This window comes from Panthera pardus, unplaced genomic scaffold, assembly GCF_024362965.1.
Source record: "Panthera pardus isolate Hobbes unplaced genomic scaffold, ASM2436296v1 HiC_scaffold_16, whole genome shotgun sequence".
Classification (NCBI taxonomy): Eukaryota; Metazoa; Chordata; class Mammalia; order Carnivora; family Felidae; genus Panthera; species Panthera pardus.
This window is the reverse complement of record NW_026526721.1, coordinates 85,328,901-85,345,950: the sequence shown is the minus strand read 5'-3', so window position 1 is coordinate 85,345,950 and position 17,050 is coordinate 85,328,901. Positions and strand designations below refer to the sequence as shown.

Sequence of the window (17,050 nt, the reverse complement as noted above, 5' to 3'; positions counted from 1 at the left end):
TCTTATACTCAATGACTGATAACATATATTGTGATCAAAAAATTAAAAATGCCTGTGGAGCAAAAGCTAAAATATTTTAAACTATGACCCCTGAGTCTTTCATTAGCTATTTATGATATAGGGCACAATTTATCTTGGAAACTATTGGTTGAAATATTAAAAGTTATTTCACACAGTCTTTTTTTTTTTAAGTTTATTTATTTTTGGGGGCTCCTGGGTGGCCCAGTTGGTTGAGCATCCAACTCTTTTTTTTTAAATTTTTTAAACTTACATCCAAATTAGTTAGCATATAGTGCAACAATGATTTCAGAAATAGATTCCTTAGTGCCCCTTACCCATTTAACCAATCCCCCCTCCCACAACCCCTCCAGTAACCCTCAGTTTATTCTCTGTATTTATGAGTCTCTTATGTTTTGTCCCCCTCCCTGTTTTTATATTATTTTTGTTTCCCTTCCCTTATGTTCATCTGTTTTGTCTCTTAAAGTCCTCATATGAGTGAAGTCATATGATTTTTGTCTTTCACTGACTAATTTCACTTAGCATAATACCCTCCAGTTCCATCCACATAGTTGCAAATGACAAGATTTCAGTCTTTTTGATTGCCGAGTAATACTCCATTGTATATATATACCACATCTTCTTTATCCATTCATCCTTCAGTGGACATTTGGGCTCCTTCCATACTTCAGCTATTGTTGATAGTGCTGCTATAAACATGGGGGTGCATGTGTCCCATTGAAACAGCACACCTGTATCCCTTGGATAGATGCCTAGTAGTGCAATTGCTGAGTCATAGGGTAGTTCTATTTTTAGTTCTTTGAGGAAGCTCCATACTGTTTTCCAGAGTAGATGCACCAGCATGCATTTCCAGAGCATCTAACTCTTGATTTTGGCTCAGGTCATGATCTTATGGTTTGTGAGGTCAAGCCCTAGTCAGGTTCTGAGCTCACAGGATGGAGCCTGCTGGGGATTCTCTCTCTCTCCATCCCTCCCCAGCTCTCTCTCTCTCTTTCTCAAAAATAAGTAAATAAACATTTAAAAAATATTAAAGCTTATTATTTATTTATTTATTTATTTATTTATTTATTTATTTATTTATTTTAGTAATCTCTACACCAACGTGGGGCTTGAACTCATGATCCTAAGATCAGGAGTTGCTTGCTCTTCTGACTGAGCCATCCAGGTACCCGTATTTCACAGTTTCTAAATCTTTGTTTCTTTCTTCCTTTCTTGAGAAAGGAAAACTCATAGTCTCAAATTAGTTGGGTTAAAATTATTTTCCAGTGCAGTACCTTGAGAAGATTTAAAATGAATATAGCATGTTTCCATAACACATTTCATTAATACAACTCAAACTAAATATAGTGCCAAAAACTTGATCAAAACTTAAATTCTTAGTGTTTCAGTAGCTGTGTACATACAAAGTCTCATTGGGTGCATACTTAATTCTGTTTTGTAAATGTTTATTTAGGGGCACCTGGGTGGCTCAGTCAGTTGAGTGTCCAACTTCAGCTCAGGTCGTTATCTCATGGTTTGTGAGTTTGAGCCCTGCGATGGGCTTGCTGCTGTTAGCCTGTCAGCACAGAGCCCACTTTAGATCCTCTGTCCTCTTCTTTGGCCCTTCCCAGCTCATGTTCTCTCTCTCAAAATAAATAAACATTAAAAAAAATTTTTTTTAATGGTTTACTTGTTTATTTTGAGAGAGAGAGAGAATGAGAATGGGTGGAGGGAGCCAAGGGGAGGGACAGAGAGAGAAGAGGGAGAGAATCCCAAACAGGCTCCATGCTGTTAGCTCAGAGCCTGACCAGGGCTTGACCTCACAAACCATGAGACCATGACCTGAGCTGAAATCAGGATTTGAATGCTTAACCAACTGAGCCACCCAGGCACCCCAATTCTATTTTTTTAATGTTTATTTATTTTTGAGGGGGAGGAGAGGTAGAGAGAGAGGGAGACAGTTTTTGGTTTTAATTTTTTAAAATGTTTATTTTTGAGAGAGAGAGAGAGAGAGAGAGAGAGAGAGAGAGAGAGAACATGGCCAGGGTAGGTTGCTGCCTGTGTTCTCTAGGATTTTGATGGCTTCGTATCTCACATTTAGGTCTTTCATCCATATTGAATCTATTTTGGTGTATGGTGTAAGAAAGTGGTCCAGGTTCATTCTTCTGCATGGTGCTGCCCAGTTTACCCAACAGCATTTGTTGAAGAGACTGTGTTTTTTCCATGGGATATTCTTTCCTGCCTTGTCAAAGATTAGTTGACCATATAGTTGTGGGTCCATTTCTGGGTTTTCTATTCTGTTCCATTGATCTATATGTCTGTTTTTGTGCCTATACCATACTGTCTTAATTACTACAGCTTTGTAATATAGCTTGAAATCCAGAATTGTGGTGCCTCCAGTTTGTTTTTTTTTTCTCTTTCAGGATTGTTTTGACTATTTGGGGCTTTTGCAGTTCCATACTAATTTATAATTTTTAAAATTAGAAATGGTACTACTTGCCAATGCAGAGACTTTGGAAAACAGAAAACAGGAAGAAAATTGATCATTTATGATGCTACTGCTTTAAGATAACCAATGTTAATATTTTGGTAGAAGTCTTTACAATGTATTTTCTTTACAATTTTCTGTACAAAACTGATTCCACATGATATTTAACAATCTTCTTTTTATTAGTATATTATAAACATTTTCTCATATTAATAAATATTACTCTAAAACTTCATCTCTAATGGCCACAGAGGAGTCCATGGTATAATGCTAGAAAAATGGAAATATTTTTGTGAGAATCAAGTGATTTGCTCATTCCAAAAGATCCAGATATGTAAAAAATACAACAATTATAAAATTTATGGCTACCATAAGTTTCCCCTGTGGAAATATACACTAATAATAAACACACACAATATTTTAAATGTGATTATGCATGTTGCCTTTCTTTTCCTTTAATGATTTTTTTTTACTTTTACTTTTTTCCAGTTTTATTGAGATATAATTGACATTCTTTCCTTTTCATGACAAACGTCTAAGATGATGAAAATAGATCTATTCAAAATTCTAAACTTTGTGTAATATTTCATTATGAATATAACAAACAGGGTCACTGATGGGGATTTGGAAATGGAAAAGGGAGGACTTCAATCCTAGTCTGCTACTTAGAACTTGTGTGATCTTAGATAAATGTCTTTGCTGTGAATCTCAATTGCTTAATGGAAATCATAGGTCTACCTAGCAGGAGTAGTAAAGTGTTAGCGGCAAGAGGTCGGGGGTAGGGGCAAACTCGCATGTTTTTAGCATGCAAGTCCTGAAGAGGACCAACTTTTATTCTTCAAAGTTCAGATAATATGGAACGCTTTAGTTTGTCTCCAAATGGAATTTTTGCAGCCCTATCCAAAGTCATTCACACTGAGAAGTAGAAGAAAACAGTGCATAGTTCTCCAGAGTAAATTACATCTAAAGACCAGGTGAGAATGACCAGAAGAAGCTACCATAATGCACATTCCAGACTACTAGAGCTAGACATCTCAACACCAAGACCCCCTGGCTCCAAGGAATGACACCTGCTTACTCTGAGAGGAGATGTAGATCAGAACTCCATTCTCAACAGGACATGTAGATCAGAACTCCATACTCAATAACCCCTCCAGCACTCTCTCTCCAAACAAAGATGGGACTCCCTCCTTTCCTTTCTGAGTTTCCTGGATACTCACTCTGTCAATTGCTCTCTCTATATCTTCAGTTAAACTGCTCTCACGTCCTGCTAGCTTACATTTGATTTCCATCCTATGTCAAGCCAAGGACCCTTTTGGCTGGTCCTGTGGGACCCCCTCGGGGTCCTTCAACCTGGCCTGCTGGTATCAATATGATCAGCAATTTCAATTCTACATATATTAATGAATACATACATCTATACAATAACTTGTACAGGAATCTTCATTGCAACATTTTTTCCTAATAGACAAAACAATGTAAACAACTCAAATGTCTATCAAAGGATGGATGAATTAATAAAATGATGTTGTATATCCGTACAATGGTATACTTGACAGTAAAAAGGAATGAATAGTGATACATGGATGCTACAACATGGATGTAAATTGAAAACACTGTATAGGCTAACTGAAAGAACTCAGTCATAAAAGACCATGTACTATATGATTCCATTTATACGAAACGTCTAGATTAAGAAAATCTATAGACAGAAAGTTAGAGATTGCATAGTGTCTGGGACTTGTGTGAAATAGGGGGGTGAGGGGCGCCTGGGTGGCTCAGTCGGTTAAGTGTCCGGCTTCAGCTCAGGTCATGATCTCACAGTCTGTGAGTTCAAGCCCTGCGTCGGGCTCTGTGCTGACAGCTCAGAGCCTGGAGCCTGCTGTGGATTCTGTGTCTCCCTCTCTCTCTGCCCCTCCCCTGCTCATGCTCTGTCTCTCTCTGTCTCAAAAATGAATAAAAAACATTTAAAAAAAAATAGGGGGGTGATTGCCTACAGGTACAGAGATTCTTTTTGGAGGGATGAAAATGCTGTAAAATGGATTGTGGTGATAATTGGACAACTCTGTGAATGTACTAAAATCCATTGAATGGGACACTGTAAATGGATGAAATGTATGGTATGTGAATTATATCTCAATAAAGCTGTTGGAATAAAAAGCAAACTAGGGCATTGTAATTTGAAGGATCATAATAGGATGATATTAAAAAGTGTTGGGCAGATGAAGCCCTTAATAAACGGTGGCCATTACCCATTGATGAATTCAGTTTAATTACAGTTTCCTCACCATAATTAACATTGTAAAAAGGTCATTTTGTACAGTGCAAAACAATACTGAACACTGTTATATATTGTTTTCCTTCTGAACATTTGGAGATGTAGATGTGCCGATGAAAGGTTATGTACATTTAAGACCCCCTGTCCTAGAAAGGCTGGGCCCATGGGCGTTTCTTTGAGAATACAGTGTCAGCAAATCACCCTTTTTAAAGATTTTTTTCTGTCAGAATGCTAATAAGACACACACATAAAAGAGTCCTAATATTTTTTCCAACGGCCTTGCTAGGGGAAAATTTTTTAGTATGGTTAAAATAGATACTCAAAATATCTCCGTCATAATGCTTGGTAGAAAGCCATACAAGATGATTGTGCTTTGATCCTTTTCGTGGAAGTTTGCAGGATTTGCGGAAGGGGAAAACATGGTCTCCCGCTCAGAGCTAAGTTTCTCCGCCTACTTATAACAATGGGTACTAACCTAAACTCTGCTGCAGGTTGTACACACTTCTGACCCAAAACTAACAGCTTTAGCTTGACATTTAAGCATTTGAAACGTTAAACAGGTGGAGGGAGGATTCAGGCGAACTGTTAGGAGGTGTGGAACTGCGGAATTTGAGTCAACGGAGGGCCATCCGACTTAAATAAAAACGAGTGAGGTGAAAGAATTCGGAGAACATAGGTACATTTTTATGCTCCCTGCTCAGCCCAAAAGTTGTGCCAGTGGACAATTGGAGCCCCCAAAGTTGCCCTTCCGTAGGTGAGGAAGCTACTCCAGGGCTACCAGCACTTGCAAGAAGTTTAGGGCAGAATGCCCGAGCCCCAAGGAAAGCAGATGCGTGGGGCAGGCGGCGTCAGGGAAGCTCACGCCTGGGCAGCTGGAGGCACCCACTGGCCGGAGCGGGCAAGCCGCGGGCACTGGAGGGCGGGGACGTAGGGGCGGGTCAGCAAAGGTCGGGCGATTGTGTCGGGAGGCGAACGGGGGCGTGGGCGGCGGCGGGCGGAGCCCAGGACGAGTGATGTAAGAAAGCGAGGGATCTCACTGGGAGAGTCGGGGTCGTTGCTGTGAGACCCCAGGGGTGTGGGGCGGGGGATCCCAGTCCCCGCCGTGTTTTCCCCGCCCCTCCCCCCGCCTCCTTTACGCCCCTCCCCCCTCCTCCCCTCTGGTTGGAAAGTTTCTAGAATCTCTTCCCAGCGGCCTTTGCGGTTCCAACATGGCGGAGCTGACGGTGGAGGTTCGTGGCTCCAACGGGGCTTTCTACAAGGTACCGACCCTTTTGCCGCTTTGTCGGGTGTTGTGGGGGTTAAGTCAGGTTTGGGAGAATGCTGGTGGTCCTGGAGAGTGAGCTTTGGGGTCGAAAAGGACGGCCAGGCCGAAGCCCGAGGCTCCTGGTTTCCTCGCTTCTCCCCCCTCCACCCGCGGTTTAACGGTCTCGGGGGCCCGGGCTCCGTTATGTTTTGAAACAACACGTCGGACACCTCTTGTGTTTTTCTACTTATGGACCTTCTTCTTGGATGCTAGTGCAGTCCTTGGCTGGCCGGTGAAGAGAAGCCCAGTCGCTGCTCGGCGGCGGGGAGCTTCCCGGGAGTAGGCCTGAGCGCCGGGAGGTTGGGGAGTCGTGAAAGGAGGTGGTGGGATTGTGTGGTCACAGCAGCTCCCCCGCCCCTCGGACTGAGCCGAGCGGGAGCGCGTCGGCCCGCTGCTCCGACCCCTCCCCACCCCTTTGAGGGGGGGGGTGCGTCGCGGAATCTTAAGAATTCACCTTTGTTTTAGGGTTTTGGGCTAATAAACTTCAGTGTCTGATTGGGAAGCGGGTACCGAATTGAGGGTTAGGATCGAAGGGAAAACAGGAAAACCTTTTAATGTGGCGGGTTGAAATATTTTTGCGGCCTGGGAATTTGGGCGGCGCCTTAGCCCCTCTATTACGGAAGAAAAGGTTAGAGTTATAGGCTTTAAAGCAAGATTTAAAAAATGAAATCGATAAGGGAGACGGGTGGGGAGGTGACTAGTTTCTTTATATTGCCCAGTGTTTTTGGAAAGAAGTGTTGATTTTTTTTCTTCCCCACGAGGTTTTTTGTTTGTTTGCACCGGGAGATGCATTACGGGATCGGGCTGGAAAACAGAAGAGGAATTCGAGAGTAGAGGAATTTAGTGGGGGCTTCCAGTGCAGGGGTCACATAACTGAAAATGAAATCCTTACAATTTAGTTTTGCCAATATAAAGGTCCCTTGTCCCGATTCTTTCTCCAAAAGTATACCACCACAATGTTTCGAGATCAATACAAAATCTCCCCAGCTGTTGTCTGTCAGTCAATCTCACTAAGCCAGGATCTCAAATGTTTGAGAGTCCTGGCTATTTTTATGAAGGGCCTTCTCCTAAAACAGGAGTATTGTGCGTACGCAGAATGCATTCTCCCAGGGTTTCATTTCGGCGTACGTTTCAACCCACAGGATTTTGTTTTACTTGACGGTCGTAATTTCCTATTTCAGCGTTGTTTTCCTTTTGTAGTTTACTGATAAGCTGTGTGGATTTGGTTTAACTGTCACGTGGTAGTAGCATGGTGGGGAATCGCAGTTGGCGTCTAAAGGATCTCCCTAAGCTTTTTACAAGTTTAAGTCGCCTTAGGTGGTCAACATGAAGTGAAAACTGACTGCCTGGTGGAAAGGAGTCTTTTTGCTTGACTAGATGTATTAGCAGTTAAGATTTAAAACTTGGTGTCAGACAAGACCCAAGTGAAATTTGAGTAGATATTTCATTGACTTGTTATTGAAATCTAGTGGTTGCCTTCTCAGACCCTAGATACAATACAGTTGTGGCACAGTGCACAAAGAATGGGCTTGCCATACTTCTGTTAAGGGTAGGTAAGGTTCATCGTTTTTTGCCCCCCCCCCCCCCCCCCCCGGAAAAGTTTCAGATTCCTACTCTTTGCTGATACAATTGTGTAATGGAGGTATACTTTTCTTTCCTCTTGGCAAATTGAAAATAGAAAAAAGATTTTTTGTCTTAAATCATTTCACAGCATGTAGATGGTAGAACATTTCTTGTTTAGCCAAAGTATTGTGTTGGTTGCTAAATAAGCTGTTTTTCATTTCTTATTTTTATTTTGTAAGATTCATTATGTAAGGTCATCAGTTTACTAAAACTTTAAAGATTGTTTTTTTACAGTCTTGGGTTTTTCATAGTTTTTTAAAAATTAAATTCACAATATTCCCATTTTGGAACTCTAAAGTATTGTGGATTCTTACTCATACTCTACAAATCTACTTGATTCTACTTAGATTTTGAGTCCATTACTTATTTTTACTTCATAAATAAAGGTGGTTCTTTTGCAGAGGTTGGGAAAGATCCTAGCCACATTGTACCAAAATAATTGCACTTGAACATACAGAATTTTATGTCCTGTCATAATCCACTTGTACTTTGTGGAAACTGAGATCTTTAGAAGTCTGAAAAGAGTGGGAATGGTGAAGTGGAAGGAGCCCTGGATTTGAAGTTAAATAAATGGGAATTCTAGGTCTCTACTTCAGTTTACCATTATCTGCCAGTGGACTCTTGAATAAATCTCGAGTCCGTTTTCTTTTGTGTAAAATGAAGGGTCTGAAGTAGTTCAGATTACCAATTTTTTTAATCCACAGAATTGCCTACTTGGGGAAAAATTGATTTATGGCACAAGCAATAGTATTTTTAAGTATATGAGTTTTTAGGTTAATTTGCATGTGGTAAAATTCACCTATTCTGGTACACAATTACATGAGCTTTGGTAAAATGTTGTGTAACCACCATCAACATTGAAGAGAAAGAAGAGTTCCACTGTGCCCCCCAGTCTTCCTTATGCCTCTTTGTAATCATCCTGTCTTCTCACCCTCAGATCCAAGGGGGTTTTCCTGTCCTCATAGTTTTGCCTTTTCCAGAATGTCCTATAAATAGATTCATACACTATGCTGATTAGTATTTTGAGTCTGGTTTCTTATATTTAGCATAGCAGCAGTTTAATTTTAAGTAAAATTTCTTAATTTAAACAATAATAGTGGTCAGTGAGGGCATTTTCAAAACAAAAGTTGCCTTGGGATAACAACTGTTAACATTTTAGTTTATTGTTTCATAGTGTTTTTTTTTTCTTTTTCAATGTGCAGGTGATTCTGATTTTCCTTTTTTTTCCCCCTTCCCCCCATATACACACACAGCTGTAAATGTTGTAAATCTCAGTAGAAGAATTTCAGAGTCCTGGGTTTAGTAGCCAGTGTCACCATTCCTTGAGGCAGTGTTCTGTAGACCTTTATTACAAATTTTCTGGTGGAACTGAAACTGCATTTTACAAGTTAATTGGAATCAGTGAAAAGCTGAAGATGTGACCTAAAATTAGGATCGTTTTTTTCTTCGGTAAAAACCCCAAAAAACAAAACACGTAATATGTTTTGCATCTTGCCTTTTTTTTTTTAAACGACAAGTGGATCTATAGTTGTTAAAGAGATAAAAATCTTGATACATTAATGGGAGATATGTTAATTAAGTACCTGATAGGGGATATAATTTTATATAAAAATTTGTGTTTATAGCCTTTTCTACCTAGAGTGAGACATCTTAGGGTTTATACTACTGGCCATTTAAGGAGCTTTTCTAAAAAAATATTTAAGATAGAATTTACATTTTATGATTGTTAGCGTATTTATAGAGTTGTGTAAACCTTATCACAACCTTACTTTAGAACATTTCTATTATCATCCAAAAAAAAACCCCTTATGCCCATTTGGAGTCATTAAAATGCTTTTTAACTGATTTATTATATAAATGGGCTTTGTAATTGCATCGCAACTTGCATAGCCATGGGCAGAATATCATTTAAATGGAAGTTGAAAGTAACCCCTCAATTCCTAGCTGATGTAAAGGAAAGTTTCCATGGTGTTCCAAGCAAATATGTAATCTCTAAGATGGATGAATGAAATTTCAGGCCTTTTTTGTAAAAGAATTACTTTCAGAGCTCTATGATTTCTGCTTTTACTAATTGACTCCAAATTTCATTTTGTTTTTTAATTGTAAGTTTATTTATTTTGAGAGCGGTGGGGAGGGGCAGAAGAGAGGGAGAGAGAGAATCCCAAGCAGGCTCCCCACTGTCAGCACTGAGCCTGATGCAGGGCCCAAACTCCTGAACCTCGAGATATGACCTGAGCCAAAACCAAGAGTCAGTCGCTCAATGGACTGAGCCACCCAGGGATTCCTTGACTACAAATTTCAGAGCAATGCAGTGTTTCCAAAATTTCCCATTACTTTACCTTAATATTAAAATGAAGTTTGAGAGAGTAAATTAGGCAGTAGGTTTATTAACATTAATAAATGTTGTAAAACCTATAGAACTTTAGTAAAGGAGTTTTCTGGGAGTGTACTGATCTTTCAAAGTTAGTTTAGCATATTGATTTCTTTGTGCAGATTAATAATTTGGGAAAAGATGGTGGCTACTTTTTTTTTTCTTTTTTTCTTTTTTTTTTTTGAAGTTCATTTATATTTGAGGGAGAGGGGGAGAGAGCGCATCCCAAGCAAGCTCTGTGCTGACAGCACAGAGCCCAGTTTGGGGCTCAATCTCACAAACTGAGATCATGACTTGAGTTGAAATCAATCAAGAGTCACATGCTAACCCACTGAGCCACTCAGGCTTCCTGGTGGCTGATTAATATTAGGGAAACTGTTAAATTAAAACCCTACATTTCCAGATATTTTAAAGATTTTTAGTTGTACCTTTTTTTATTATTAAATTTAATACATGTACAAATGGGGTATCTACACAGATGTGGAAATTCCAAAGATTGTCCTAGTTGTTTTAAATGTTTTAAAATGTCTTTTGAGGGGCGCCTGGGTGACTCAGTCGGTTTAAGCGTCCGACTTCGGCTCAGGTCATGATCTTATGGTCTGTGGGTTCGAGCCCCGCATCGGGCTCTGTGCTGACAGCTCAGAGCCTGGAGCCTGTTTCAGATTCTGTGTCTCCCTCTCTCTCTGACCCTCCCCCGTTCATGCTCTGTCTCTCCCTGTCTCATAAATGTTAAAAAAAATGTCTTTTTATTAAAATGTAAAAGAACTAAGATTTAACTGGAAAGGCCACTTAATTTTTAAAAATTAAACTTAAATGCTGTCTGTAAAGTTTTGATAAAAGCAGTATGTAGGGGTGCCTTGGTGGCTCAGCTGGTTAAGTGGCTGACTCTTGATTTCAGCTCAGGTCATGATCTGATCTCCCTGTTGTGAGTTTGAGCCCTGAGTGGAGCTCTGCTTGGACAGCGCAGAGTCGGCTTGGGATTCTTTCCCTTTCTTTCTCTTCCTGTGTGTCTCTCCCTCCCTCCCTCCCTCCCTCCCTCCCTCCCTCTCTCTCTCTCTCTCTCTCTCTCTCAAAAATAAACATAAAAAAAGTAGCATGTAAGTATAAAAAACCTGAAAACAGAAAAGCAAAAAATGAAAAAAATTTATCTACCTAGACATAAATCATCAAGGCCTTGGCTTTATGTATTAAGAGAAAACATATTCTTTTCCATGTTTTCATGCACCTGTACATTTTCTGTAACATCAGATTCTTGTGTGGGTTATTTTAAATAATAGTTTACTATAAGTGCCTGTTATTTGCTGGATAGTCTATGAAGCTTATATGTATTTTCTGATTTTTTTTTTTTTTTGTCTCAAAGGCTCCATGAGGCATGTGTTTTTATTCCCATTTTATATATTAGGAAACTGACAATAACCCATAACTTTGTCCAAGACTACACTGTAGCCGAAAAGAGATTTAAATCTAGGGCTTCTCACTTCCAGTGCCTAGTTTAGTGTGACATTAGAGGATCTTCAAAGGAAATCTCAGGGTAGTGAGCTTATAATGTATTTTAATTAGACAAGGCAGACACTTGATAATTCGAGAAGTGAGGTTTTACCACAGTGTTAAGGATGTAGCAAACTAGTTTTTTAAAATTTTTATGTTTTTTATTTTAGAGTGTGTATGCATGGGTGGGGGGGAGGGGGCAGAAAGGGAGAGAGAACATCCCAAGCAGGCTCCATGCTCAGCTTGGAGCCCCACGTGGAGTTTGATCCCACGACCCCAGGACATAAGATCTGAGCCCAAATCAAGAGTCAGATATTCAACCAACTGAGCCACCCATGTGGCTCATTTTAAAAAAATTTTACTATTTTTTTTTAAGCAATCTTTACACCTATTGTTGGGCTCAAACTCCTGACCCTGAGATCACCATGCTCTTCTGATGGAGCCAGCCAGGTGTCCCAAACTAGCTTTTTTTTTTTTTTTTTTTTAAAGTATATCTTGATATCTCAGTATGCTAGCGCACGAGTGAGGGAGGGGCAGGGGGGTTGAGAGAATCCCAAGTTTGTGAGCTTGAACTCACAAACCTTGAGATAGTGACCTGGGCTGAAGTCAGAGACCACCCAGGTGTGCCCCCCCCCCCCCATTTTTTAAATGTATGTTTATTTTGAGAGAAAGAACTCCAGTGGGGGAAGGGGGGGGGTAGAAAGAACCTCAAGCAGCCTCCACACTGCCAGTGCAGAGCTTAGTGTGGGGCTAGATCTCTTCAACCGTGAGCTCATGACCTGAGCCTAAATCAAGAGTTGGATGCTTAACCTACTGAGCCACCCAGGAGCTGCCCTCTTTTTTTAAATAGTGAGAAGAGCAATATTTGTTCCATGAGTGACTCCACTTCTTGTACTAGGTGGTTGTAAGACCTTTTTTCTTTCTTTCATCTGCAGTATTAGGCAGTTAGATTTAACAGTTTATCAAGTGGTCTCTGCTAGGTTCATTTAGGTCTCATTTAGCTCCTAACAAAGCTACTGTTTATTGGCACCCAGGCTATCCATCAGACTGCACAGGTACTTTTCATGAACTTATTTCATTTAGTCTTCTCAATCACGGTGAAGGGGAGATAATGTTATAAACAACTGAGGAAATGAGACCAAGTGAATCCAGGTCCATAAAATTAATAGACTGATTCATGGTTCCCACCGGTCTTTCAGACTTCACTAAAGTGTGATTTTTAAAAATACACATAATTTTATCACACATTAAAAAAACCCAAAATGTAACATTAAAAAAAAAAAACCCAGAATTTACTATGGATGTTAATTTCTACAAGTTTGCTGTGCTACAGTACACAAGTTAATAAATTAGAAACATTCACCATCAGGAGCTTTAAAAATTTAACTGTAGTAGCCCTTCAAAAAGCTACAACCTGCATTTTAAAAAGTATTTCCTCTACAAAGAATGTTATCAGCTGTATAACAATCTGTACAGCTTTTATTGAGTTGCACTTGAGTTCACATTCTTAGAACAGTCGGCTGAGTACACACCCACTCTACACACATCGTTACAGGATAGCCAGTTATTCTTTTTTTTTCCTCTTCATCTTCATTTTCTTCCTCTTCATCTTCTTTGAGCCTGTTGGCCTGCCAGGGCCTTTCTTTTCTGCCTCAAAGTGTGATTTTTTTTTTTAAAGTACAAATATATAGCTTAAGAAACTATTATTAGTTAGATACAGTTACTAACAAGCTATTAATACATATTAATACAGTTGGAGTCCGGAACTAATTGAGAGGATTCCTGGAGAAATGATTTGATCTGTGCTTTCACATTACAAAAATTTCTTTCCAATATGATAGCCATAAGCCACAGGGCTGAAGTATGTTAGTGCGAATTGAGATGTGCTTTAATTGTAAAATCTATATTGAATTTCAAAGAGTTAGTATGAAAAAAAGAAGGTAGGACGTCATAATTTTAGAATCTTGATTACATGTTAAAATAGTATTTTGGATATATTGGGGTAATTTTGAAGTTAATTTTGCCTGTTTTTTTTTTTTTAAACTTTAGTATGGTTACTAGAATCTTTAGATATTTGCCTCAGATTATAATTTATGCTAGACAGTTATGATTTAAATATACTGTCCTCTCCTGGCTTTACATTATTCCTTGTATGAAGTATCTTGGGAAATATTTGAAATGCTTCCTATATGCATATAAAGTTGACCTTTTAACAACATGGGTTTGAACTATGTGTGTCCTCTTACATATGTAAATATTTTTGTTGTGATTTTCTTAACATTTTTCTCTAGCTTTACTGTAACAAGAGTATATATAACATATAAAACGTGTTAATAGACTAATTGGTAAGGCTTCTGGTCAATAGTAGTCTATTAGTATTAAGTTTGGGGGAATCAGATAATACACATGGTGGGTACCCCTATCTCTTGGTGGTTCAAGGGCCAACTGCATGAAACTTACTATTCACATTTTCTTATTCACATTCAAATTTTCTTATGACATGGCACCTCTGGGTAATCTGGCCATATAGTGTTGAATATTAAAAGGCTTTAGAACATTCTTTGGTGGATGTTTAGCCAATAATAAGAGATTTTTGATAGCCCTGTTAAATTTCCTAGTACCAAGTCTTAAATACCTTGAGCAAAACAAAATGAAGCAACACAAAGGGTTGCTTTGTTGTTCTGAATGTGTATATTTAAATGTACAATTCTTAGGGGTCTGAATGTGTATATTTAAATGTATAATTCTTTGGGGCGCCTGGGTGGCTCAGTAGGTTAAGCCTCCAACTTCAGCTCAGGTCATGAACTCATGGTTCGTGGGTTCAAGCCCCACCTCTGGCTCTGTGCTGATAGCTCAGAACCTGGAGCCTGCTTCAGATTCTTTGTCTCCCTCCTTCTCTGTCCCTCCCCTGCTCGCACTCTCTCTGTCTCAAAAATAAATAAACATTAAAAAAAATTAAAAAAACGTAGAATTATTTTATTTGTGCTTATATTAAAAGATGCTGAAAGCTGTGGCAAAATTTGGCCAACATTAAATCTCAGTTAATTATCAGTTGTTTTAACTTGTCTCCTTTACTCTAAGCCCCAGCATTTTTTGCTTAGCCTTTTTGGGAGAATGAGTAGCAGTCTCCCCCAGTAATAACTTATGAAGTTTGTAGTTATTGTTGGCAGAAGCACATGCATTCCTTGTGATCTCTTCAGGGTCAAGAATTTCTCTCAGGCTTCTGTATCTCCACCTTTCTTAACACTAGCTAATTAATAATAGTAAAACTTTTCTTCTTTCTTTCCCGTTTTGTAACCTTTTGCTTTTATAGTTTTTCAGGTGGTAGGATATTTTCAAGTCTTAAATTTTCCAGTGACTTGAGAATGTGTATTTAGTACATAGTAGACCTTCCTTATGTGTTTGTTGAATGAACAAGTGATTCAGTCATTCTTGGCTTCAAGACATTCTTTGATTTGTTTTTAAACTTAGGCAATATAATAGCATATACACAAAATTGACTTCATCATTTCTGATTTTGATTCATTCAATTTAAAATTTTTTGGGGGGGAGGCATCTGGTTAGCTTTGAAGAGCATGCAATTCTTGATATCAGGGTCTTGAGTTAAAGCCCCATGTTGGGTGTAGGGATTACTTGAATATTAAACTTTTTTTTTTTTTTTAACGTTTATTTATTTTTGAGACAGAGACCAAGCATGAACGGGGGAGGGGCAGAGAGAGAGGGAGACAGAATCGGAAGCAGGCTCCAGGCTCTGAGCCATCAGCCCAGAGCCCCACGTGGGGCTCGAACTCACGGACTGCGAGATCGTGACTCGGGCCGAAGTCGGACGCTCAACCGACTGAGCCACCCAAGCGCCCTGAATATTAAACTTTTTTAAGGCTTACATATTGATCCTTGTTGAGTTCTGATGTTATCACTGAATTTTATGGATACATAGAACCATAGGGAACTTCAACTCTTTGCAACTGGAAAGGTCACAATAGTTTTGGGTGGCCATGTGGAACCAGTAAGTGATTCCATTTTCTTTTCTTTTATTTTTTTTTCATTTATTTATTTTTTGACAGACCTAGAGAGACAGACCCCAAGTTGGGGAGGGGCAGAGAGAGGAGACACATAATCTGATGCAGGCTGCAGGCTCTGAGATGTCAGCACAGAGCCCAGTGCTGGACTCGAACTCACAAATCATGAGATTGTGACCTGAGCCGAAGTCGGATGCTTAACTGAGCCACCCAGGTGCCTCAAGTAATTCCATTTTCAAGGAGAACTGTTGGGTATTATAAATTTGTGAAATTAACAATCCAAGAACATTGTGGTATGTAAGCATTAGTAGGTATTTATACATCCTTAGGAAATTCTCATATTGTCATTTTTTAAAATTTATTTTTATTTTTTTTAAGATTTATTTTATTTATTTATTTATTTATTTTTTAATGTTTATTTTTGAGAGAGGGAGACAGAGCATGAATAGAGGACGGGCAGATAGAGAGGGAGACACAGAATCCAAAGCAAGTTTCCAGGCTCCAAGCCGTCAGCACAGAACCCAACATGGGGCTCGAACTCAGAAACCACGAGATTGCAACCTGAGCCAAAGTCATTGAGCCACCCAGGTGCCTCATTGTCATTTTCTTTTTTTTTTTTTTTTTTTTTATTCAGAACTCTTAAGTGCTCAATACTAAGGAATGCTGGAGGTTTACCTGAAATAATTTTTTCCATGGTAAAATTTACCCCATTATCCAATAATTTAATGTATAACGTATTTAGTAAATTTGCAGACTTTTATCTGTGGAACATGTGTCCATTGATTTGAAATGATGTCCATTTCTAGATTTAGTTATGTAGGTTTAAAAAAAAAAAACACATTTTTTTTTTTTTTAATGTTTAATTTTGAGAGAGAGAGTGAGAGTGAGAGCCGGGGAGGGGCAGAGAGAGAGGGAGACACAGAATCTGAAGCAGGCTCCAGGCTCTCAGCTGTCAGCACAGAGCCTGATGTGGGGCTTGAACCCTCAAACTGTGAGGTTATGACCTGAGCTGAAGTCGGGCACTTAACCAAATGAGTCACCCCGGCGCCCCTTCAAAAAAATACTGTTTGAAGTTAAATTTGATTGCAGTATCAGTCTTGAATGGTTGTGTCTGCTACTGGAATCAAATTACAATTCACATCTTTTAGGTGTTGTAAGCATCAAACTAGTTTGTTAATTAGAATGCAGAATTGAGATCTCTAGAGATGGAAAAATTAAAAAAGTGTATAAATGTGCTGTATGGAAAAAGTGCTGGTTGACAAAGTGTTTTAAGATATATTTATACATACACATATGTATAATTATACACCCATGCATTAAGTATTCATGAACTTGCTTTAAGTTTTTTTCCTTGCTCCCATTTGCCACTTAATCTCCTCTCATTCACACTCCATTTTAGGTAGCATAACCAGAGCGTATCGTACTAGATTTTTCTCTGTACTCCTATAATGGTGCATAGATAAATATCCATGCACGAATGTAG

At 39.1% G+C, this 17,050-nt stretch overlaps 1 protein-coding gene across 5 annotated transcripts in view; it reads left to right on the top strand.

Annotated features, from left to right (window-relative positions):
* The first annotated feature begins 5,829 nt into the window (after nucleotides 1-5,829).
* Nucleotides 5,830-17,050, top strand: part of FXR1 (FMR1 autosomal homolog 1) — a 67,033-nt gene continuing 55,812 nt past the window's right edge. For 2 of the 5 annotated variants that reach the window (XM_019463257.2, XM_019463260.2), the window contains exon 1: nucleotides 5,835-6,022. In XM_019463257.2, coding sequence (XP_019318802.1) covers nucleotides 5,972-6,022 — 51 coding nt within the window. In that variant the 5' untranslated portion in view covers nucleotides 5,835-5,971. Of the gene's footprint in view, nucleotides 6,023-17,050 lie in introns of all 5 variants that reach the window. The other 3 variants (XM_019463255.2, XM_019463256.2, XM_019463258.2) reach the window with 3 other exon arrangements.